The sequence below is a fragment of the Crinia signifera genome, chromosome 5 (genome assembly GCF_055691185.1).
Source record: "Crinia signifera chromosome 5, ASM5569118v1, whole genome shotgun sequence".
NCBI lineage: Eukaryota > Metazoa > Chordata > Amphibia > Anura > Myobatrachidae > Crinia > Crinia signifera.
Genome location: NC_139221.1, coordinates 165,607,189 through 165,631,934, shown reverse-complemented (window position 1 = coordinate 165,631,934; position 24,746 = coordinate 165,607,189). Strand labels below are relative to the sequence as shown.

General features: G+C 42.2%; 1 protein-coding gene across 9 annotated transcripts in view; it reads left to right on the top strand.

Moving 5' to 3' along the window:
- Positions 1 to 24,746, top strand: part of CTNND2 (catenin delta 2) — a 444,220-nt gene that overhangs the window by 277,454 nt on the left and 142,020 nt on the right. For all 9 annotated transcript variants that reach the window (XM_083188240.1, XM_083188245.1, XM_083188239.1 and 6 more), the window contains one exon: positions 17,031 to 17,214. In XM_083188240.1, coding sequence (XP_083044366.1) covers positions 17,031 to 17,214 — 184 coding nt within the window. The remainder of the gene's footprint in view (positions 1 to 17,030; positions 17,215 to 24,746) is intronic.

Genomic DNA, 24,746 nt, shown 5'->3' with positions numbered 1-24,746 from the left:
AATACTGTGAGGTCCGGAGCTCTGGCTTCTGCGGTCCGGAGATGGACCGCGGTCCGCCAGTTGCCGGTCCCTGCGCTACAGTGTCCCCGGACCTCACAGCGCCCCTCACCTCCAGCGCCCGGTGCGCGTGACCCCCCAGCCCCCCCCTAGTTACGGCCCTGCCTCTATACTCAGCGATGATGATTGGAAGCTGACTGTCTGCCGCTGCTGCATGGAGCCAGAGGAGAGAGTTGGGGGAGGTGACTGAGGGCTCCTGTGAAAACTAATTAAAGGGGTCCAGTGAATTAGTTTGCCCAGGGGCCCTTACTAATGTTAAGATGGCCCTACCAATGAGTGAGAGTTTTATTTTGTAGAAATGCCAAATGAGCGAGTAATTTCACACTACAGTAGGTGGCCCCTATGTTTAAGTGTTTTTAAAAGCAGATTTGTACTTCACCTCTCATGTGCATGGCCGGCAATAGAAATCTTGGGGCTCGTTGTACTCAAGTTTTTGTGGCCCCTCATCCCTCCCTTATGAGTACAGGCCTGTTTGTGATTGACTCCTAATCCCCTTGACTCTTTAGCCTTTATCCCATGTCTCTCCAGCCTCATCATCCTGTGTCTCTCCATCTCCAGCCTCATCATCCTTCATCCTCCATCTCCAGGCATTGGTTAACACTCTGTGATATAAGTGCAAATATCTGCTATAAATTCCGGCGTCACTCACATTTGGTATATAAATTAAAATAAAAAATGTTGAGCAAAAATATATATATATATTTCCTATCATCTGTATATACCTCTAGTGTCCATGTTACTCTGAAACACTGCCATCTGTTGGCAAAAAATGAAACTACATCTACTAGCTTTGGAAGCATTTGCTTTGAGCGGGCTGACACTGCCATCTGTTGGCAACAACTGAAACTACATCTACTAGCTTTTGAAGCATTTGGTTGGAGCAGGCTTATTAGTATAACATAAACATAAACAGACGTCGCACACTCTTTATATTAAATGTAATATCCATAGCATACATAAATACACACATGCATACATATATTTATATAATGTGGTGTGTGGGTGTCACCACTATTTATCTTGGCCTCCGGGCAACTGGAACGAACTTATACCGCTGGTCCCCCAGGAATTGTGTTCTGTCTCTTGGCCTGCCCCTGAGGTTCAGACTTGAGTTAGTAATTTGTTGGTACTACAGTACAGCTTCAAAGATAGATGCTGCATTTAGAGGGGCTATTCAACCCCGACTGAAATTTTCACCAGATGAAAAAGCATCTGAGATTCGCCTTTTCAGTATTCAAACACAGCATTTTTTTAGTACATATTCGCACTTGCCGGTTCACTTTTTTTTGGGGGGGGGAATGGTATGGCTGAGAAATTTCCACAAAAATGGGCAAAAAGAGCCCAGAATTCACCAAAACCAGGTGATTTTGCGCAATTTTGCAGATACATGCTGTTTTCGCTAATGCTGGATTTTTTGCCCAGGTTAAAAATCAGAACTGATATTTAGTAGACGAATCAAATTCACAAAAAAAAAAAAAATGGGCAAAAACAGACTTTTTTCACCTACCAAAAATTTTGTCCGGGATTGATTACCCCCTAAGTTTTGCTAATATGTATGTTTACTTGTTTCTTTAAAGCTAATCTTCCAGACATGCTCTCACTAAGGGGCACATTTACTAAATCTTCTAAAAATGAAAAGAGGTGATATTGCTCATAGCAACCAATCAGATTCATTCTATCATTTCTTTATTGCATCATTGACATAACATGATTGGTTGCTATGGGTAACATCACCTCCTTTAATTTTAGAACCTTTAGTAACTTTACCCCAAAATTAATTTTTTAGACATTTCTTATTATTTCTTACTTTTTGCTAACCAGATTTTCCATCAGCCTTTGAAAGCTAAGTGTACAGCTGGAACAGGCACAACACATTTCTGTAGGGAAGTTTCCACCTGCCAGCTTGTTGCGCTTTTTGTTTTTGTTTCCAATGTGCCCCATGGTAGAGAATGTCTGTGGAATAAAAAACTGCAGCACACTGATACACAACACTGCTTGCCTCAAAATTATTTACATTGCTTTAATGAAGCAAACAGTAATTATAAAGCTCTTTCTCATGGAGGACGGAGGGAAAGCATGTGGTGTAGACTACACGTCTCTCCTTATCTGATCTCAGCTGCACAGCTAGCGTGGTGTGACCTCCTTATGTTGTGTGGAGGAGGTTATGTGATGTGGAAGTTGACTGCTTCAGGCAAAGAATAAGAACAAGTTCTTTCGCTTTTTCAATTAAACATAAGTTCTTTCTTTTTTTTTCTGACCATGCTTCACCCACAGCCCTGGCTTTATTTCAATTACTTTAGTCCAAACAGTTAAAGGCCTAACAAGTTATCAATATTAGAGGCGCAAATAACTGGAGCCGCTGTGTCAAGCATCAGTTAAAAATGGCTTGTCACACCCATACAAGAATAAGCAAAAGGGGTGTAAAATCCACTACAAAAAAAACTCTTGTTGGGTAGTAGGTTTACGAACAATAGAGGTGCAAATCATATTAAATATGTGTACATGATTTAATATAATATAAAAAAAATAAAAGTAATATTACGTATGACATGGAATTTGTAAAAATATATTGTTAAATTAATATTCAAGAAGTAATATGCACAATAGAATGAAGACAATTACTACATGTAGAGAGCAAGTATTGTGTAACAGTTCATACGGTACCGTGATGGAAATGTCTGCTTAAAGTCCAGGTCTGTTCCTATAATGCCTCATGGGAAAGGGAGAGGAGTTGTCTTGTGTGGAAGGTGTTACATCCACCAGTTGCGGGGTCCAGGTTGCCCAGTTGAGTTCACTGTAGGAGATAGCTCTCCCTGGCTGGTGTGAACAGCTTTTCAGGTGGGCTAGTGGGGTTCCCTCTGAGGGGGACAGTTGTAGATCCACAGGAATGAAAATGGATTAGGAGGCTGGTCCGGTCTCTGGAAAACATACGGATAAGTGGCAGGACTGTGTTATGTGCTCTCTTGAATCCACCAGTTTGGACCTCCTAACCATTTTAATTCCTGAGAATCTACAACTGTCCCGATCAAGGGGAACCCCACTAGCCCACCTGAAAAGCTGTTCACACCAGCCAGGGAGTGCTATTCCGCAGTTAACTCAATTTGGAAACCCTCGCAACCTGCCGGCTGAGGACCTTACAAATAAGTTCTCCCACAGGACAACTCCTCTCCCTTTCCCATGTGGCATTATATGATCGGACCTGGACTTTAAGCGGACATTTCCATCACAGTACCATATGGACTGTTACACAATATTTGCTCTCTGCATTTAGTAATCTTTAATCTTCTTTCTATCATGCATACTACTTGTCCAAGAAGTATGTGCAGCACATACATTTTGAGCTGTGCACTGGGATGTACGTGGGAGTGCGCATCGCATCACTCACAAAAAAAATGCACCATGTATGGGCACCATAAGTCTTACCCTTCCACAACTCTGCAACAGATCTTAGCCAGCACTGATGTCACATACCCACTCTTAAGACGCCTCTGCACTCCTGCAATTTTTTTACACTCCCAGAAAACACTAGGTTACTACCCCTAAGCGCTGACTTCCTGTCAGTCAAATTGTGAGGGGATTACGAATAGACATTTTTGCTATTTTTGCCGCTATTTGGCCTTGCGGATGCGTGCTACAATCTGTACTCATGTACATAATTTCCTAATCTATCAGGATTGTGAATTTGCACAATAGTGGTCAACTCTGAATTACCCCATAGATCAACAGGGACTAAAGCAGAAATTAAGGGCATTATTCTGATCGATGCAGTCCGTTCCGAATTCTTTCGTAGGGCGCTTTTTAGCCGTCTGCGCATGCGTAGGCAACGCTATGCGCATGTGCCACGCATGGTCTCCGTACTTGTTCTCACTAATACCATACAGAAATGTCCACCGAATTGACTCGGGAAATATGGGCGTTTTTGGGCATCATTCGGACTTACACAAGGGCGTGGTTTCAAAGTGGGAAAAACTGGGCGTAAATATGGGCGTACACGAGGGAGTGCACGAACTCTGGTAGGCGTGCATTCGGACAGCACACCGTCTGCAAACGAACCAACACGCATGAAATATGCGGTCTTCATAAGCAAGTTTCACTTTGCGGAGAGCACTTGTTCATGTGCTAGAAATTCGGTTCACCCAATTAGTACGCCTGCACCTGAAGCACTGTCAGCTGAACACAATACAATCCACTCCTCTACTCATTACTCATTAATTACACTTTTTTTATTGCTTCAATTGGAAGCATTGCTGCCTAAAGGGACCATTACTTAAAGGGGTAACAATGATTGAATAGCACTTCACATGATGTAAGGGTTAATGTAAAGTGGTAGTAATGTGTTTAAGTATCAAATAGGATTTAATTGATTACAATTACAAACAATCCCTTTTTTATGAGGTAACCTAATTGCATAAGTGTGTCATGTGACAGATTTATGAGTTCAGATTATAGTCGTGAGTTTTGCGGAAATACACTGCATTGGTGCGTACGGCCAGTTTCCCGTCCGTTCTGACGCTGTAAGACAGAATCTTTGTGTGGCCACTGTACACGCACGGTTTGGATGTTGTCCGAAAACACACCCTCTTCTTAGAGAGCGAGTCTGTCCGAATGCGGAGGACCTGTGGGCGTTTGTTCTTACAATGTCCGCACAGCGTGGTGTGCGGTCCGCTCCAAGAGAATTCAGAAAGTTACGCACCAACCAGAATTACCTCCTAAGAGCAGCTGCATGCATATAAGAAAATGACCAGCAAGTTTTAGGGCTGTTTCCCACATGGGTGTCCAATGGTGTCCAAGCTATGCTTTATTTTAAAACAGTTGTACTAACAAAATTGTACGAGAAGTCAGATTTCCATAACGCTGTGAAATTTAAAGGATTCCCTTTGTAATTAGTGGCAAAATTAGGGATCAGGCCATCCATAGGTAAATCATTAGTGGCTGCCCCCATCATTTCACTGGGACCTCCACAATTTACTGACCATCGCCATCTCCTCCCTTACCAGTTACAAAATAAAAATAAAAAGTCAGTAGGGCTCTTATGCAAGTGAGCATTCTGTACCCCCCAACAAGTGTCAATCCTAGGCACATTCCTACTGGAAAATCCACCACTGGGTATATGATTAGTTAAAAAAGCGATTCTCAACTTTCTTCTCTTCCATACCCCTTGATTAGGCTTTTTCATTTATGAGAACCCCCTCCTGTCAATTTGAAAAATCCACAGTACTTACTAGAGATGTGTGGGCCCTGATTCCCCAGATCCGAAGCAACCCAAACGTTGCTGATCCGAGTCCGGATCCGAGCAGCGTTCTGAGGTTCCCGTCTGACGTGGGAAAAACATCCAGGTTCCCATCAATTGTGCCTCCCGTGCCACCATCTTCATTACAGTCTTGGAACAGGGTGGGTTAGGTTGTGTTTACTCTCTCTCCTCCTCTGCTGTGGCCTACCTCTGCTGTATAGTCTGCTCGTGCCTAGTGCCACTGCTGGATTTTAAATATGGCACTGTTGAAGTACACCAGGCGGAGGATATTGATATAGCTGGCGCTGAGGAGGAAGTTGACGAGGATGCTGCTGATGTGATTTGCTTAAATGAGGCACCGGGGGGGGGGGGGGGAAACAGTTGTTGTCCATGGGATGGAAAAGCCCATTATCATGCCTGGGCAGAATACCAATAAATCCACCTCTTTGGTTTCAAATTATTTTTATCCAATTCCGGGCAACACTTGTATTGCCATATGTAGCTTATGTAAAGCTGCAATAAGCAGAGGTAAGGATGGTGGCCACATAGGGACATTCTCCCTTATACATCACCTGAAGACCATTCATAATTCAGTGTTTAGTTCAGGAACTGTGGCTAGGACCGTAAGCAGTCCAGTGACACCTAAATCACTTGGTCCTGGTGTATCCAAAAACCACACCAGCAACTCCCTCTCCATCAATTTCCTCCTCGATCCAGAGTGGAGGTAGTCCTGCAGACCTTGTCACCGCCATGACTGACTCCTCTTCTATCCGGGCTTCCTCTGCAGAATACTGCAGTGCTAAGCCTACTGCTGCCACTGCTGCTGTTGATGCTGTGATTCGTTCATCATCCCAGAGGGGAAGTTGGAAGACCGCCATGTCTTTCACTAAGCAGTTGACCGTTCAACAGTCATTTGCCATGAGGACAAAGTACGACAGTAGTCATCCTATTGCAAAGCTGATAACTGCAGCCTTGACAGCTATGTTGGTGTTAGACGTGCGTCCGGTGTCTGCCATCAGTTGAGTGGGTTTTAGAAGATTGATGGAGGTATAGTGTCCCCGGTACCAAATCCTGTCTAGATTCCACTTCACTAGGCAGGCGATACCTGGGATGTACAGAGATGTCCGAAAAAGTGTCCTTAGTGGCCTGAAAAATGCGGTTGTACCCACTGTCCACTTAACCATGGGCATGTGGACAAGTGGTTCAGGGAAAACTAAGGACTATATGATAGCCCACTGGGTAGATGCATCGCTTTCCGCAGCAACAGCAGCAGCAGCATCTCTGATATGACAGCTCCTTCCAAGGCAGGCTACGCTGTGTATCACCGGTTTCAGTAAGAGGCACAACATCAACAACCTCTTAGAGAAACTGAGGGATATCATCTCTGAGCATGTAGCTCTTGTGGATGAAGCCCTACATTTGCTTTGTTGTGTCTCTGTTTCTGATGGATAAAAAAAGTCTACAAAAGTGCAAAGACCTGCTGGTCAGGAGATTGTCGTTTGAAGCGGACCGTGACATGGCAACAGCTCCTCCTTAATTTCTTCCCACACCTGTGGCTGCGAGGAAACAACTCAAATTTTCTAAAGGACTGAAGGACCTGCCAACAATTGCTGACATGTCTACTGTTGCTGCATACAAAGCTGTTACCATTGATTAAATGGTGGAGGATTACTTTGGTGACAGCATCCAAGTAGACATGTCAGACAATCCGTGCCTCTACTGACAGGAAAAAAAGGCAGTTTAGAGGCCCTGTACAAACTGGCTCTATATTACTTGAGTTGTCCCCCCTCCAGTGTGCACTCAAAAAGAGTTTTTAGTGCAGCCGGGAACCTGGTCAGCGAGCGGGAAAGGAGGCTGCTTCTGTAAAATGTTGAGAAGATTATGTCTATCAAAATGAATGATCAATTCTTCAATGAAGACCAACAATTGCCTCCAGAGACTACAGAGGGACCTGTGATCGTGGAGTCCAGTGGGGACAAATTGATAATCTGTGAGGATGAGAAAGTACAGTACACACTAAAGGGGGCGAGGAATCAGAGTATGAGGATGACTATGACATCTTACCTCTGTAGAGCCAGTTTGTACCAGGAGAGATGAGTTGCTTTTTTTTGTGTGGGGGCCCAAACAAACCAATCATTTCAGCCACAGTGTGGCAGACCCTGTTGCTGAAATTATTGGTTTGTTAAACCGTGCGTGTCCTGGACATACAACATAAGGTAGGAGGGCCCAAGGACAATTCCACCTCTTTTTTTTCTTTGCATTATGTGCTTTTTGGGGCCTAGTTTTTCAAACTGCCATCCTGTCTGCAACTGCAGTGCCACTCTTAGATGGGCCACGTGTTTTTGCCGCCCACTTGTGTCGCTTATCATAGTCATCCAGCTACCTCAGTGCAACCTTTTGGCCTAAAAACAATATTGTGAGGTGTGAGGTGTTCAGAATAGACTGGAAATGAGTGGAAATAATGGGCACATCCCTAGTACTTACGAGTAGAGTGGAAGTGAGTGGTATGTGTATCCTTATGTGTGTCATTACATTAAGGAGTAGTGAAGGAGTAGTGTGCAGTTAGGAATTGGGTCCCTCCATGTCTGTCTGCTAGCTGTATACTGTCAATGTCTGATGCTGTCACACGCCCGCCATTGCAGACTCATACTGTACACAGTACATGCGCTAGGTACCAGATATGAGTACTTTGTGGCATGCACCGCAGATCCTACAGAATCTCAATGAGGGCCAATGTTTCTTACCAATACATTTTGTATACAACAATAAGATTGGTTCCACACCATTAAACCCATTGATTTTCTGAACGTAGACATACTTTGAATATTAGGTTTGCATGAGGATGAATACCAGATTTACATTTTTATTTTTAATATTGACAAAAATAGACAATAGACAATGCTTAGTAAGTGTAAACATTTAAAGTGTGTAGAATTTAGAAATACAGATCACAGTATTTTAAGTAGTACAGGTCGAGTATCCCGTATCCGAATATCCGTTATCCGAATTATTCCGAAAACCAGACATTCCAGAAAGTGAAAAAAAATTATTTTTTTGCTAAAAACTCACTGGGGACATTTGTAACAGCATCACTGGGGACATGATATGTAACTGGCACTATATATGTGCAAGACAATGATTGCTTGGCATTCAAATTCAGTGCTGAGATAGTACACACATTTTGTTTTACGTTTTGAAACCTTGTTTTTTGAACAAATAAAATATATTTGTGTGTATTTTATGTGGTAATAAAATATATTTGTGTGTATATTATGTGTTTATACAGCATAAATGCAAGATACTTCAAAATACATCATTGAAATATTAAAATATTCCGAAATACGGAATAATCCGTTATCCAAAATTCTCCTGGTCCCGAGCATTTTAGATAAGGCATACTCAACCTGTATATTTTTCCTTTGATTTCTTATATTCATTCATAGGATGTAAAATTGAGTGGATTTTTGTGGACAGTAACTATATGTTTTAATTAGAGACCATGGAAATTGACCATTCAATTCCAGGGGGGATAGGGTAGGGGTGTGGAAGTGCTCCACCATGTTACTAAATAGTCTACAAAATAAGAGAAACAACTTCTGTGCTGGGTGACCAAAAGGCCATCCTTTGACTCCCGGAAGCTGAACAAAGTTTACACAGTAGCATAAAAGTTTATGAACAAAAATGAGCTACTACACCCCGAGGTCATTCTCTCCCTTCTGGAAAATGAATAATCTTCAGTGGCAATAGCTTCTATGATTGCTCAATCAGTCAGCTGTAATATGCAGCTGCAAACATGACGCAACCATAATGCCACTGGCTATCTGAGTACAGTAATGTGCAGAGTATATCTATCAAATGATTTTCTTAATATCCATTTATTGGAGCAAAAATAATATACAATAAAGCAGATAAAATAGCTTTGGCTGGTAACAGTTATACAACATATGTGTGTGTGTATGTTTATATATAAATATATATATATTAAGCCCGCTCAAAACAAATACTTTGAAAGCAAGTCTGCTACCTTGTGAATGTCTCTGTGTTTGTGCATGTGTGAAAGAGAAAGAGATGTAGTTTCACCTGCTGCCAACAGATGGCAGTGTTTCGGAGACACACAAACAGGCACTAGACATATATATATATATATATATATATATATATATATATATATATATATATGTATACATATAGTCATATGGTTTGGTCACAGGCACTCGCAGCATTCATCATTTGTAATCCAAAGGAAATAAAGAAACCCACACGGGTGAGTTATGCCAACGTTTCAGGTCCTTGACCCTTTATCAAGACATGTATATATAGATACAGCTGGTGGTGGGTGGTCCGGCACTCCGCTCGATAGCTGTGATGTGCTCCGGAGTCCTAAGCTGCTTAGGGAAAGTCGCTGTGGGGGTTGCTGCGGCACAACGGAGACTGGTATTGTAGCAATCTCATATGTGTGTGTTTGTCACATTAAAATAGTTTTTTTGCTACAATCACCAGTCTCTGTTGTGCCGCAGCAACCTCCAACATTTCAATACAACAAAGTATTATCATCAGGCTACAGATCATATAATGACAGCGGTTTAAATAACACTAACCACGCCACATAAAGAGGCTGGAGGTCTGCACGTCTGTTGGACTATATATATATATATATATAGTTTTGGGGTAGCTCGGCACTGCTGCTGAATAGGATAAATGTCCGTGGTGCCTTCCCTGGATTAGATACAGGTGTGGGACCTCACTGGACCGGCTTAGGGACTCCAATAAGGGCATATGGCACCTTCTCAATAAAGGACTTTATTTGAAAATACTACGTTGGAGTGCCGGCCACCTTATTGGAGTCCCTAAGCCGGTCCAGTGAGGTCCCACACCTGTATATATATATATATATATATATATAGGTCTTTGGCGCATATATATATTTACTTGGTAGCAGGGTGGCACTCCACATAAACTGTATCCGGTGCCAAGTCCATAAGACAAAAGTATAGACAAAAAGCAAAGAAACACTGCGCTATAATAGTAAGGCACAATTTATTCATTAAGTCATAAAAATAAATATATATAATAAAAACAATTATATATAGAACACCATTAATAATTGGACAATCCTCTAGGTCAGGGGTGGCCAAACCTGTCCTCAAGATCTACCAACGGTGCATGTTTTCCAGGCAACCTGTGGATCTATTGTAGGAATGAATGCAGCAGGTTTGAAAATGTGACCGTTAGTATTGACTACAGCTGTGCACCAGCTAGGTGTTCTCTAAAACATGGACCGTTGGTAGATCTCGAGAAACGGTTTGGCCAGCCCTGCTCTTGGTAAACAACAATGACCATAGATTGCAGTTAATAGCAGCTAAGCAATTGGTTAATAAAGTGCAGTTCATGCAAAAGCTCAAAGTAGAAAGCAAACAGTTGTTAGTTCAACAAGTTGAAATTGAAGCAATTGAAGTCTTTTTGATGAAATCCCAAATATGTTGGGCTGGTTTAATAGTCCATTATAAGATGGATATAGGGCAGTTCATAGAGCATGTTATAAAAAATAAGCAGGAAAGCTGGTTTTAGCTGTTAGCTCAGTTTGTTGTAGCTTTAAGCAAATGCTGGTGCATAAATGTCACAATTTATATTTATCACTTGTATGCAGACTTTAGCTACAGCTACCAAAAAGGACTCTTCAATATATACAGGTGGCCACCTGTTAGTTGGAGAAAGACTCCCTGAGCTCCTGGTTCCCAATTTCGCTTCTGGTTAGCACTCCAGACTGGGTCCACCCGAGTCTGGGTCCACCCGAGTCTAAGGGAGTGATCTCCTGTATAGCTAGAAGAGCTGGTACCAACAAATGAACTACAATCCAATTCTCTGCCTGTGTATGCTCAGCGGCTTCCTCGGGGAATAGACACACTTACCCCCCTCAGTTGGAAGGAATTGAGACCAGCACTCTGAAGAAAGAAGTATTTTTTATTCCATAAATGTGCAAAAGATTCAGGTAGCAGCAGCTGTACCCAGATTCAGGTAGCAGCAGATGTACCCGACAGCTGTTTCAACTGGTCGCAGCCAGTTTTCCTCAGGAGAAAAACTCCCCACAATACCCACAATTCCCTTGTGAAACTGATTCTAGTGATAAGCATGCTAATCTTGTTACACTGAGTCTTGGTCCAATTCACATTAGAGCAAATACTTCTAATAAAGTTAGAAGTGCCAGAATCACCCTTCTATAAAGTCACAACTGTACAATTGAAGTTGGGAAATCCCAGGAACCACTTACGCAATTTAAATCTAAGGTACCCATACACTATGCGACTTTTCAGAGGGGAGAAGTTGCATAGGATCCCCTTGAGCCGGCAACTTCCCAGGCAGCAGAACCACATATGATTCATCTATTGTATGCAGGCCTTTTGCATGCAATGTTTTATATGTGATCCAAGCAAGGCCTTCAGAATCCGATATATCTATAGTACAGGCCTTGCGATCTCTCGCTCCAATCCGATGCACACGGGACCGAGGATCAGAATCGGAGGTGGAACACATGTAATTTGACATTTTTCATGCGATTTATCGGGCCGATCCGTCGTAAGCAGATGAAAAGTCACCAAATCGCACTGGTGTTTTGCCATTTTCAGATGTACCATGTGTGGTGTCGTCAAACTCAAAATTATGGGCACTTCAGGGAGTCAGGGATCACCAAATGTCAGAGTCATCCCAACATTAATGGGGAGTTGCCAATTAGATACAGTTTTTATGGTGTATCTTTAATCTTTAATTATATCCTTGTGTATAAATATATATATATATATATATATATATATATATATATATATATATATATATATATATATAGATTGAAGGCAGTTTGACTGTCTGAAACTAGCCAGTTTGTTTTATCACTTTTTACAATTGTAAAGCACAACAGAATTTGCTGCATTATATAAGAACCTGTTAGTAAATAAATAAATACCAAATGTCCCATAGGCTTGGTAAAAGACTGATGGCTGCATGAAACTCACTGTAACAATTTAATGTATAGTGTAACAGAGGGCATCATTTTATTAATGTGAAATGTGCAATCTGATATGATGCTCTTAAATTTGGTTTGGTTGTGCCTGTTAGTAGATACAGTACATAGAAATTAGAAAATATATGTACTGTAGTATCAAATTGATGGTAAAAACAAAACAAAACACAGTTCAACTTCTGATCCTTCAAAACAAGAATCTTTGAATATATATAATATAAGATAATTGTAGAAGGGGACAATTATTTGTGTAAAAAAATGCATGCTATATACATTTATTATACATGCTATTATACAAAATGGTATGAAGTAATTTTGGGGGCAATAAGTCATTGTTTAAAAGCAGCTTTCATTTTAGCACTCCTGATATCTCTCTACTGTCATTTTGTCATCAAATGATGCCAATGAAACATTGACAAAGAGATCACCATCATTTGTCATTTATTGTATGTCTGAGAGTGCCGCAGCCGGCAAACCCTATATACATTCTACCAATTTGGGTGGATGATTACGGAAGGCTCCGAGCAAGTTTATTTCCCAAGCACTGGGAGTGCCGGCCAGTTTCAATAATATATATATATATATTGTATGATTTTAACCAAAGCACTGCCATCTGCTGGCAGCTGGTGAAACTATATCTGTTTCTCTTTCACACATACAGAAACACAGAGGCAATCACACATACAGAAACACACAGTACAGAGACTAGCTTTCAAAGCTTTTGCTTTGAGACATAGTTACATAGTTACATAGTAGGTGAGGCTGAATAAATACTTGCGTCCATCTAGTTCAACCTATGTTTATAGTAGCTAATCCCTTGTTGTATAGTATGTTCTGATATTTTAAACACAGATTATTACTTATTCATACCCGTGGATGTTTTTAACCAATAAATGTTTATCCAACCTTATTTTAAATGTATTTATAGTGTCTGCCGACATCACTTTTTCAGGAAGAGAGTTATAAAGTTTGACTGTTCTGACTGTAAAGACATTTTTTTCTTCTAGATGAACAAAATCTTTTTTCTTCTAATCTAAACTCGTGCCCTCTCGTCCTAGATTCCTGTCTAGCAGAAAAAAGGGTGTTTGACAGTTCCTTATATTGGCCCCTGATATATTTGTACATGTTGAGCATGTCCCCCCTTAAACGTCTCTTCTCTAGTGTAAATAGTCCCAGCTTGCTTAATCTCTCCTCGTAGCTTAAAGTCTCCATTCCCCTAATAAGTTTAGTTGCTCTTCTTTGGATTTTTTTCTAATTCTATGATGTCCTTTTTATAGTGTGGGGCCCAGAATTGTACTCCGTATTCGAGGGACGGTCTAACCAATGATTTGTACAGAGGCATAATTACTTTTGAATCCCTAGTTTCCATGCCCCTTTTAATACATGCTAGAGTTTTATTGACCTTTTTAATTGCTATATTACATTGAGCACTCCACCCTAGTTTGTTGTCTATTTGGACTCCTAGATCCTTTTCGAGTACCGAATTACCCAATTCATCCCCGCTTAGGTTATAACTAGCACACTGGTTATGTCTCCCAAGGTGCATGACCTTGCATTTGTCCACATTGAACCTCATCTTTCACTTTTTTGCCCACTCATCTAGATTGTCAAGATCATTTTGAAGCGTGGTGACATCTTCTGATGATTTAATAACTCTTCTCAGTTTTGTATCGTCCGCAAAGATGGATACATTGCTGAGTAACCCTATCCCAATATCGTTAATAAAAATGTTAAACAAAATGGGCCCTAGAACCGAACCCTGTGGCACTCCACTTAGTACTGGTATCATATTTGAAACTGCACTGTTCACAACCAATGTTTGTTCTCTATTACACAGCCAGTTCCCTACCCATCTGCAGATATTTGCCCCTAATCTCAGGTCCACCATTTTATTTATCAACCTCTTGTGTGATACGGTGTAGAAGGCTTTAGCAAAATCTAGGAAATTCACATCTACAGCATTTCCATTACCAAGGTTTTTGCTAACCTCTTCATAGAAACCAAGTAGATTAGTTTGCCATGAACGATTTTTCACGAACCCATGCTGGTTATAACTGAGTAAACTATGAAGGTCTAAATATTCCTGGATCCCATCCCTTAAAAATCCTTCAAATAGTTTACCGACTATTGATGTTAAACTAACAGGTCTGTAATTATCGGGATTCTCCTTTTTTCCTTTTTTGAATAATGGCACTACCTCTTTAGAATAAAGTTAACATTTTTAATTAAGTAGATAATTGTTCTAAATTAGTTAGATAATTGTTAACATGCACAGCATTTGGAAGAGAATGTACTGCAAAGCATGAGCCTAGTGGACCTGTAAATATTGGCTCAGTGACACTGAATTTCTTCTGATACGTAAATGATTCCATTAAGTAAAAGGTCAGCAATTTGAAAAAAATCCTACGGAAGAATGAGTATGAAAAGAGCACAAACAAATGCAAATACAAATATAATTAGCAGTGTGTTAGAGTGAGAAATACAAGCAGACCAGTTAATAAATATAAAAAAACTGAATGCTAAGAAATTTCAACGAAATTGATATAAATATTTTAACATTTATAGCACAACAAAAGCATACCTGTAACTATAGTCTACTAACACACATCTACCATAATTAGAAGTTATGTTTTCAGCAAACTAAGGGGGTAATTCTGGTTGGCTTACTAAGCAGCGGTAATTCACTGCTTAGCGAGCCTTGTAATGCAGCCCACTGGGTGTGTGAATGCCCGCTCCCCGCCACCGTGCGAATATCCCCGCTGCTTTGCGAATGGATGTTGTGCATGAACATTAATTGGCAGAGTAGCGTGCGGGGCCCGAAATCATTTCATGGTCGCCGACCATCGAATGATTTCTACCTTACTTGCAAATATAAGTCAGTCTTTGATGACTTAGACTTGCGGCATCCAGGTCCGAGAACAGGGCGGGCGGCTGACGTCCTGTGATGTCAGCCGCCAGCACCCGGCAGACAGCTGCCCACTTGTGTTTGTATGGGCGTGTTCCTGGGCGCACACAGCATTTTCGTGTGTACACACAGGAAACCTGCCCACCTCCATCCCGCCCCCCTGTGCAAGAGCCATGGTAACTGTGCAAGTTGCCAAAGGCACCTGCACAGCAGCCCTGCACAGCAGCCCTGCACATGCGACTATTCTAATATGTGCATGTTCTAATATGTTAAACATCTGTATGCCATGCGAACACGCTGGGACCAAGTCAATTAGAATCACGGCTTAAATGTACAGTTTGAGCCATATTTATATGTAAAGTACAATGACACAGAAGGAGGGTATTAACCCATTGAGTGCCAGCGTTGCTATGAGAGATGTGCAAAATATCCTCTAAAAATGCCAGGCTTTTTTTTTAGGTTCAATATTAAACTAAACTTCAGTTAACTAAAGTGATTCATATTCCTCAGCCTTTGGCCTTGGCATTTTTTAGCAATGATGGCACTCAAAGGGTTAATAGGTTTAAACTGAAATGTTTTATGAGTGTAAAAAGACTTTGAGGTGTATTAATATTTGTCAGTATTTCCTATCCAATTGCATTTGTTTTATTTTCGTCTTTAGACATGTATAGCTGCTGCAATTTCACTTTTAAAAAAAAGTCGAAATAGCATCTGCGAAACATGGCAAAAAAAGTCAAAAACAGCTGCAGTTTCAACAAAAATGTGTAACTTGATGAGTAATTTATTTATTTAAAAAAAATGACTCCGATTTTTTATTATACTGAATTTAGCAATGGGAATAAAGCAAGTAATGTTGTGTGTGGAACACACCATGTTGCAATACAAGGGTAGCAAATGCATTTATATTGTTTCTGTGCAGGGTAAATACTTTCTGCGCCACTCACCCATGATCTCCCACAAACGCCTCCTGCCTGTCACTCTCTTGCAAAGAAATCCTCACTATAGCCTCCACCGCAAGCCCATGATGCCAAACGCACTGTGAAACGTAATTCACAAAGATAAATAAGAAAGTCCCAAGGCGTGAAATGTATACGCAATAACAATACGCACCTCTGTGCCTGTCTGAAAAGTTACCTATATTGAATTGAGAGCATAGGTGTGCGCACATTGAGTGTTAAGGGTGCACAGGCACCCCCTAATGCTGTGCACACCTTTATGGACACCTCCCTGCCGCTAGCAATACCAACAATACCTTTTACCAGACTTTTGCATTTTATAACTGTATTCCAGTAAAAGAAGCACCTACAGTATTAATCAATGATGTGTGTTTTGCATTGATAATTGTACTAGACAACTGTCATATCACTACATACCTGCATCATCCATATTATGTTTCTGACTTGTTTTTGCATGTTACACAGAGTAATTAGAAGATTAAAAGTTAGGTAGGAGATTATGGTGTGGCTGAAAGACGTTTTATATTGTAGCGAGTGTCAATAGATGATGGTAGACTCGACTGATTGGTGGTGTTAGACACACCCAGTGGGTGGTGTTAGACATGCCCAATAGTTGGTGCTAGGCACACCCCATTGATGGTGCACCCCCTAATAAAATGTGCTGCGCAAGCCTATGATTGAGAGTTGAGGTTATATGAACGCATATGGAAATTGTTTCTTAGGCTTGATACAGTATATCATTGAATAACTGCAATGTACTCACTGGAATATTATTTGTTTGAAGAAAAATTATTTCATTCTCTGAATAATGTAAGAAATGTTGCAATAATTGACTTTTTAGCATTTATTTTATTTCATTTACTGTAGGAGTCTTGTGGAATCTATCTTCTTGTGATGCCCTTAAAATGCCAATAATTCAAGATGCCCTTGCAGTGTTGACCAATGCAGTGATTATCCCACATTCTGGTTGGGAAAACTCTATACTCCAGGATGATCGCAAAATACAATTACACTCAACACAGGTGCTGCGCAATGCCACTGGGTGCCTAAGGTAAGCCTCGGGTCTATACCAAATAAAGAACATTTATATACTGTAAGCTTTTACGATTCATTTGACAATCACAAGCATAATATTATAATTTACAGCAAATGTATTCAGTTACTTTAGATGTGTCCATACAGTTTTATATACATTAAATGACACCTGAGCTGACGCTCACAAGACACTCATAAGACAGACTGGTTCAGCGTGGCTGCGTAGCTGTAAAAAGTGCTTGGTCATTAGACAGACCCCTTACACACTTGTAAATTCTGTCCGTGTGTGCATGTGGCTGATCTACCAAATGTGCAGTCACCGATTTTTTTTTAATATTGCTTGTGCCAATATCCTTGAGATCAGGCCCCATTTCTGATTTCGAATCTAGCCCCATTTCAGCTATCTGCAAGGGGTAAAAATTAGTCTGTTGTGTATATAGAAGCAATTATGTAAACTCACGGCCACCTACATTAAATAAAAACATCTTTTTCAAGTACAATATTTAGAAACATATCTATTTTTGGTACTGCTTTCCTAGCACGGTGCCCGTCTCATTGATTGTACGCCTTAGCGAGCCCGCGAGGGGCGGCGGTACGCGTCCTCCGACCTTTTCATACCCCCACTATCCACGTCGGCGTGGAGTTGATTATATATAGTGTGGCGAGCGCAGCGAGCCACCGAGCCCGAAGCGTGGCGAGGGGACCCGGACTACTTTACATGTATTCCGCGTCCCCTCGTCGATTGCGTCGATTGCATCATCTCATGCATCTTATGCCACACAAACACATAAGATGCATGAGATGCTTGCAATGTAAAACGTCGATCGCGTCGAGATGCTTGAGATATCAGCCCCACACATACAATCTAGATTGTGGGCGCCGTGCTAGGAAAGCAGTACCCTATTTTTTTTTTGCTGGCTGGCTATTTGGCTTAAGGTGCTCATATACGGTGCGTTTTGCGAATGCGATGCGCGCTCCCGCGCACATCCTATTGTCAGGGCCAGCGCCACCACTAGGCAGTGTTAGGCATTTGCCTAGGGCGCCGGCCACAGGGGGGCGGTAGTTGGGAGCAGGGCAGGAGGGAGAGCTGGAGGTCTGGCTTAGCGGGCAGGAGGGAGGGCTCGCTGCGCTGTGTGCAGTTCAGTCCCGAACCCCGGTGCATGTTAACTGACATTTTCCTCCACCCACACCGCGTACAGCCGCTCAGCCGGGCAGCGTCTGAGGGTGAGCCAAGTGCTCAGCGCTGCCCGGCTGAGCGGCTGTACACGGTGCGGGTGTAGGAAGATGTCAGTCACACTGCGCCGGGACTGAACTGCGAGGCCTCCCTCCTGCCCGCAAAGCCAGACCTCCAGCTCTCCCTCCCACCCGCTGAGCTAGACCCGAGCTCCTGAAGGGTGAGTATGTACACCGAAACAGCATGGCGGCCGTATCCCTCCCCCCCCCCCCAAATCAGCGCGCCGGCCGCATCACCCCCCCCCCCCAGGAGCAGCACGGCGTCCGTATTCCTCCCCACCCCCCACCCGTGGAGCGGGTGAGCGCCGGGGCGCCCCCCCGCCTGGGGCGCACCGGCGCTTTGCACCGGCACTGCCTATTGTACAGTGCTGCACATAATTTTTGAACTAGGTCCCGATCGCATTGCATTACATGCAAATCGCGTTTAAAACGCATGCAAAAAAACCCCGGATTTCTTGGCTACAGACAAAGTTAGAAACAAAAATAAATTTACTTAATCTATAAAACCAAACTCCCTAAGTGATGAACTGTGCAGAGCATAGTTGCTGCCCCCTTTCCCACCACTACCAGGGATGGAAAAGCAGCCCAGCAAATGTATGGAAGTAGCAATATTAGGGCGCAGTCCATTGAGTTGTTGGGGTCTGTTAATGGTGGTAGAATTACCCCTTATAGTGCCCATTTCTGAAATGGGCATAATTGCGGCCTTTCTTGCATCTTTATTGCAGTTGCAAAACTGCGTCAAATGCTGGCACAAAGAAGTGTATTAGATATGTGTTTGTCTTTACTATGTGGTGACAGTAGGTTGGCTAGTCGTATACAGAATTTTTATCATAGTATAGGCATGTTATTGGAGTGGCATGGGCGTGTTGCTGAGAGTGGCTGCGTTCACAGATGCTGAATTGCTCACATTTGAGTCTATACTCAGATGAGTGATCTGCACCCAGCATTCAATAATAGTGCACTTAGTGCTTAGGATTAGTGTTTTACTGACCCCTTTACACCTTACAGAACATCACTGACCCCCATATGCTCACCACTACATTTTTGACCCCCTATACTGTACCTGCCACTACATTAATGACCCCTCTATACACTACATTCCAGACTTCTCTATACCTTACCCTACACTTCTGACCCTTCTATAGCCTTTACTGGCCCCTATATACCTTATGACTCACAGCACTGAGGTCATGGGTTCGATTCCCACCATGGTTCTAACTGTGCAGAGTTTGTATATTCTCCTGGTGCTTGCATGGGTTTACTCCGGGTGCTCCAGTTTACTCCCACAATCCAAAATCAACTGGTAGGTGAATTGTCTTCCAACAATATTAACCCAAGAGTGAATATGTGTGCGTGTATATGTGGTAGGAAATATAGATTGTAAGCTCCATGGGGCAGGGACTGATGTGAATGTTCAAATATTCTCTTTAAAGCGCTGCAGAATATGTATGCGGTATATAAGAAACTTGAATAAATAAATACAATACACTACATTACTGACCCCTGTATACAGTACCTACCACTATTTTACTGACCCTAGAAGTTACACCACACTGTGAAACATCTCTACCTCTGTGAACTACATCAGAAACACACTGGAAAGATAAAACAAAGGGTAAAGTTTGCAAAGTATACAAGAAACAGAAACATTTGGGGAGAGTTAGTGGTGGGATAGAAAAAAGCTGCTGTATATGGTGGGAAATATAGTTTTCCATGTTAAAAGACTACGGTTGTATATAAAGAATATTTTAATTAAGAAATATTTAATTACAGTGCATGTGTAAAATTACAAATACACATACAGTATATATTCAATACATAATGTGTATATATATATATATATACACACACATATATGCTGTTATGCTGATTCCAGCATAACATGTGACTTTATTTGTCGACAACACTTGTCCACTTTTGACCCCCACAGTGGCAAAAGATCGATTAAGACTTACACTCGTCTTCTAAATGACTCTATGGTCAGATTTAATGCAGCAGATCAGCCATTACATCATAATTTATCTCATATTGAACAGAATGCCCTTAAAGCTTTGAGTGTCGATCGTAGTATCACTATCCGCCCCGCCGATAAGAGGGGGCGGGAAAGTGATCAGAATCAGAATCAAAATCATCTTTATTGGCCAGGTATACTTGCGTATGCTTGGAATTTTTTGTGGTAACAGTGCAGCATCAATCAGGGAACACAAAGGGGGTGGGAAGAGAGGCATAAACATACATCACATACATTTCACATGTATCTAGAAAAGTTTGAGTTAGTATTTTTTATGTTCAATACGGTTTAGTTGGTGGACAGCTATTGGGAAGAAGCCTTTTGTAGTTCTTGTCGTCTTTGCTGGGATGGACCTAAAACGTCTGCCTGACGGAAGGGGTTCAAACAGGTTGTGGCCAGGGTGTAGCTTGTCCGCCAAGATCTTTCCTGCACGCTTATTGACCCTGGCTAGGTATAGTTCTTGGACAGTGGGGAGCTCCGCCCCAATGATCTTTTCTGCCATCCTCACCACTCTTTGCAACTTTCGTCTGTCATTCTCGTTTGCTCCTCCGAACCAGATTGTGATCGAGGAGCAAAGGACAGACTCTACTATGGCAGTGTAGAAGATGAGCAGCAGCTCCTGCGGGATGTTGAATTTCTTGAGTTGCCTCAGGAAGAACAACCGCTGCTGAGCCTTCTTGACAGTTGTAATGATGTTGGGACCCCATTTGAGGTCGCAGGAAATCTTTGTTCCTAGGAATTTGAAGGAGTCGACCCTCGACACTACTCTGTCAGATATTATGAGTGGGTGCATGGCATTTGGTTTCCTTCTGAAGTCCACCACCATCTCCACCGTTTTGAGGGGGTTGAGGTCAAGGTTGTTTCCGCTACACCATTTAGTTAACCGATCCACCTCCCGTCTGTATGCCGACTCGTTTCCATCCATGATTAGGCCGATAACCGTTGTGTCGTCTGCAAATTTTATAATTTTTACTGACTGTTCTGCTGAGGTGCAGTCGTTTGTGTAGAGGGAGAAGAGCAGGGGGGAGAGGACACATCCTTGAGGGGCACCGGTGCTAATTGTGCATGTGTTTGAAATGAATGTGCCTGCTTTCACCGCCTGTTTCCTTTCAGTCAGGAAGTCAGTGATCCAGGAGCATGTAGGTTCTGGGACTCCTAGTGAACGGAGTTTTGGCTCCAGGATGTGAGGGATGATAGTGTTGAATGCCGAGCTGAAATCAACAAATAGTATCCTTGCATAGGTGCCTGGACTGTCCAGGTGCTGTAGAATGTGGTGCAGCCCTAGGTTGACTGCATCCTCGACACTTCTGTTTGCTCGGTAGGCAAACTGCAGGGGGTCGAGGTGAGCATTTGTAACAACTCTCAGGTGGTTCAGCACCATACGTTCAAGCACTTTCATGACCACTGATGTTAGTGCAATCGGCCTGTAGTCATTGAGGTCTTTCGCAGTTGAGCTCTTGGGAACCGGGACGATAATTGAGGCTTTGAAGCAGGTGGGGACCTTGCACATTTCTAGTGAAGTGTTGAAAATCCTGGTAAAGATAGGGGCGAGCTGTGTTGCACAGGTCTTGAGGGCAGATGGAGACACTCCGTCTGGGCCTCCAGCTTTCCTAGGGTTGACCCTCTTGAACAAGTGATACAAAACTTGTGTGACTATAGGGCTGAGCTAGATCGTCAATTGGCTGACAGTTCTGTATATTGTGTTTTATCTTCTGACCCTACTAAAAGATTTCAAGTAGACTTGTTTGAATTGCTTGATGGTGCGGTCAGGGATGGGTTATTGGACTCTAAATGCGCATATGCGCTTAAAATAAAGGACCCTGTGATACCGGTGATGTATTCACTTCCTAAAATTCATAAAAATCTTGTGAACCCCCCTGGCAGACCTATCATCTCTGCCAGGGGGAGTCTTTACCAACCGGTATCACAGCTCCTTGATATGCTCCTACAGCCTCATGTAACAGCTCAGCCGGGCTTCCTTAAAGATACTACAAGCTTCTTGAATGCGGTCGCCAACACTACAGATTTGCATGATCACACTATTATGTGTGTAATGGATGTGTCTAGTTTATATACATCCATTCCACACGAACAGGGATTGGCTGCCATGTGTGATTTTCTCAATGGATTGACCAGCTTCTCATTCAGTATCTCTCTATATCTCCAACTGTTAAGACTAGTTCTTACTAAAAATTATTTTCTGTTCGACGGGAAAATGTATCTGCAGACGTCCGGGTGTGCTATGGTGGCGGCGGTTGCCCCGGCCTATGCCAATGTATTCATGTTCAGGAGCAGGAAAGGGACACAATACTCTGGAGGCTGTGAAAGGAAGGGGGGATGGGAAGCAGATCAGTGCACAGGTCGTGGAAATGTGAATAATACGTTTTAGTATGAGCGATCCACAATTCTATAAATGGTCTGGGAGTCCTGTATCAACAGGGTCTCAGGAAATAAGTTGCGTGGAGGTGCACCCTAGAGAGTAAATATAGATGCAAACGAAAAAGGAAAAGACTCTCTCTATTTTGGGGCACTCTTTATTTGGTGGATTACAAATTGTAATCCATTATGGTTCAAATGAAGTAAAAACTATCACCAGTAGGTTATACCTGGGGACACAAGTTCATAGGAGTGACAAAAAATATATAGTTACACCACTCTTTGGAGAAGGCTCCAACCGGGGGCTGGTGTCAGTAAGTGGGATAGAATATTAAGTACTAGTTACACATGGCAGAGTGGGATGGATGATTCCATCCTAGAGTCCAATAGAATTATTAAAATTTAGCTTTTATTAATCTTCAATAAAATAAACACTAGACAAGAACGTTTTTTAGGCGTTCACACACACAAACATAAAACATATACGTTAGTACCACACTTGATAGTTAGTGCCCTGCGGGCAACTGTTGCCCCGTGGGTATGCACTCCTCAAATTGGGGAGCGTAGGCTATCTGTCACCTCACAGTGGGTATTATTTTGCAGGATAGTAAATATTTTTACTGGTTCAGCTCTATGAATATCTCAACTTTACAGTCTCCTGAAACAGATATGTACAACAATGTATCCACAAACACACATTCCCTTGTAGGGTTTGTAGCCTGTGGGTAAGCTCCTGAGTCTGTGGTGACAGGTAATTGTAGCCAAGTGAGGATTCTATACAGAGACAGTACGTGAGCAGGACAATTGCCTTTGTGTTATGTTGCCAAAAAGGAAGATATGTTTAGAAATATTAGTGCCGCAAGGGCCACTAGTCAAATAAATGTTCACAGAAAATTGTTTCTAGTAATAGTTGCAATACGCATCAATTGACAAAAAGCTGCCGCAGGATTATTTCAAGTAACAGTTGCGAAGTATTCACAAAAGAATTGTTTCTAGCAGCAGTTGCAGTATGCATCAATTGACAAAAACTATCACAGGATTATTTTGAGTAACAGTTGCGATGTGCATGGATTGAGCTGAGCTGCCACCACTTATTCGATGCAGTCAGTGTTACCAGTGTCCTCAAGCCAAGCCAGTTGTTAGATGTACACTCTCAGTACGTTGTCGAGTGCTAGGTCTGTCAACAGATATGTCAACTGTTGCATTGTCGACATCTAGAATGATATTCAATGTACGCGAATAACCCTGTAGTACTTAGCCCACAAAATGCGTATATACAATAATAATTACACGTACACCTTTATCATATGACCAGGATAGGTACCGGTATGCACAGGCATCAAAATGCCCCCTATCATTTATGATATACCTCTACTGGTTGGTGCTATTCGTGTCAACAGTTCACTTCTAAACACCGGCGATGATAATAAATATCACCGGTGTCAGCGGTTAGTGTGTCGACAAATTCGATTGTGCTGGTCAGGACAGCTTTCTAGTGAGGTACATACAGCGGGCTCATGGGTATTCAGTTGAGTAGGTGTTTATCTACAGATTCTGCTGTTCAAGAAATATAGTTACATGCATACAGTACAGATTATTTGCATCTGGACTAGCCTGCCGCTGACGTTTACTTCTAAACGCCGGTGATGATAATAAGTATTATTGGTGTCAGCGGTTAGTGTGTCGACGAATTCGACTATGCTAATTAGGACAGCTTTCTAGTTAGATAGATACAGCGGGCTCATGGGTATTCAGTTGAATAAGTGTTTGTATGCACAAACATCTACTTATGTTCTACAGATGAGTGAAATTTTAATGTAGCAGGTACTCCCGCGGTGTGGTGGGATAGGTATAGGGAATGTGGGAGTGGGAGACGAAGAGGGAAAAGGGGGGAAGGGGAGAGAAAAGAGAGCGAAATGGGGAGGAAG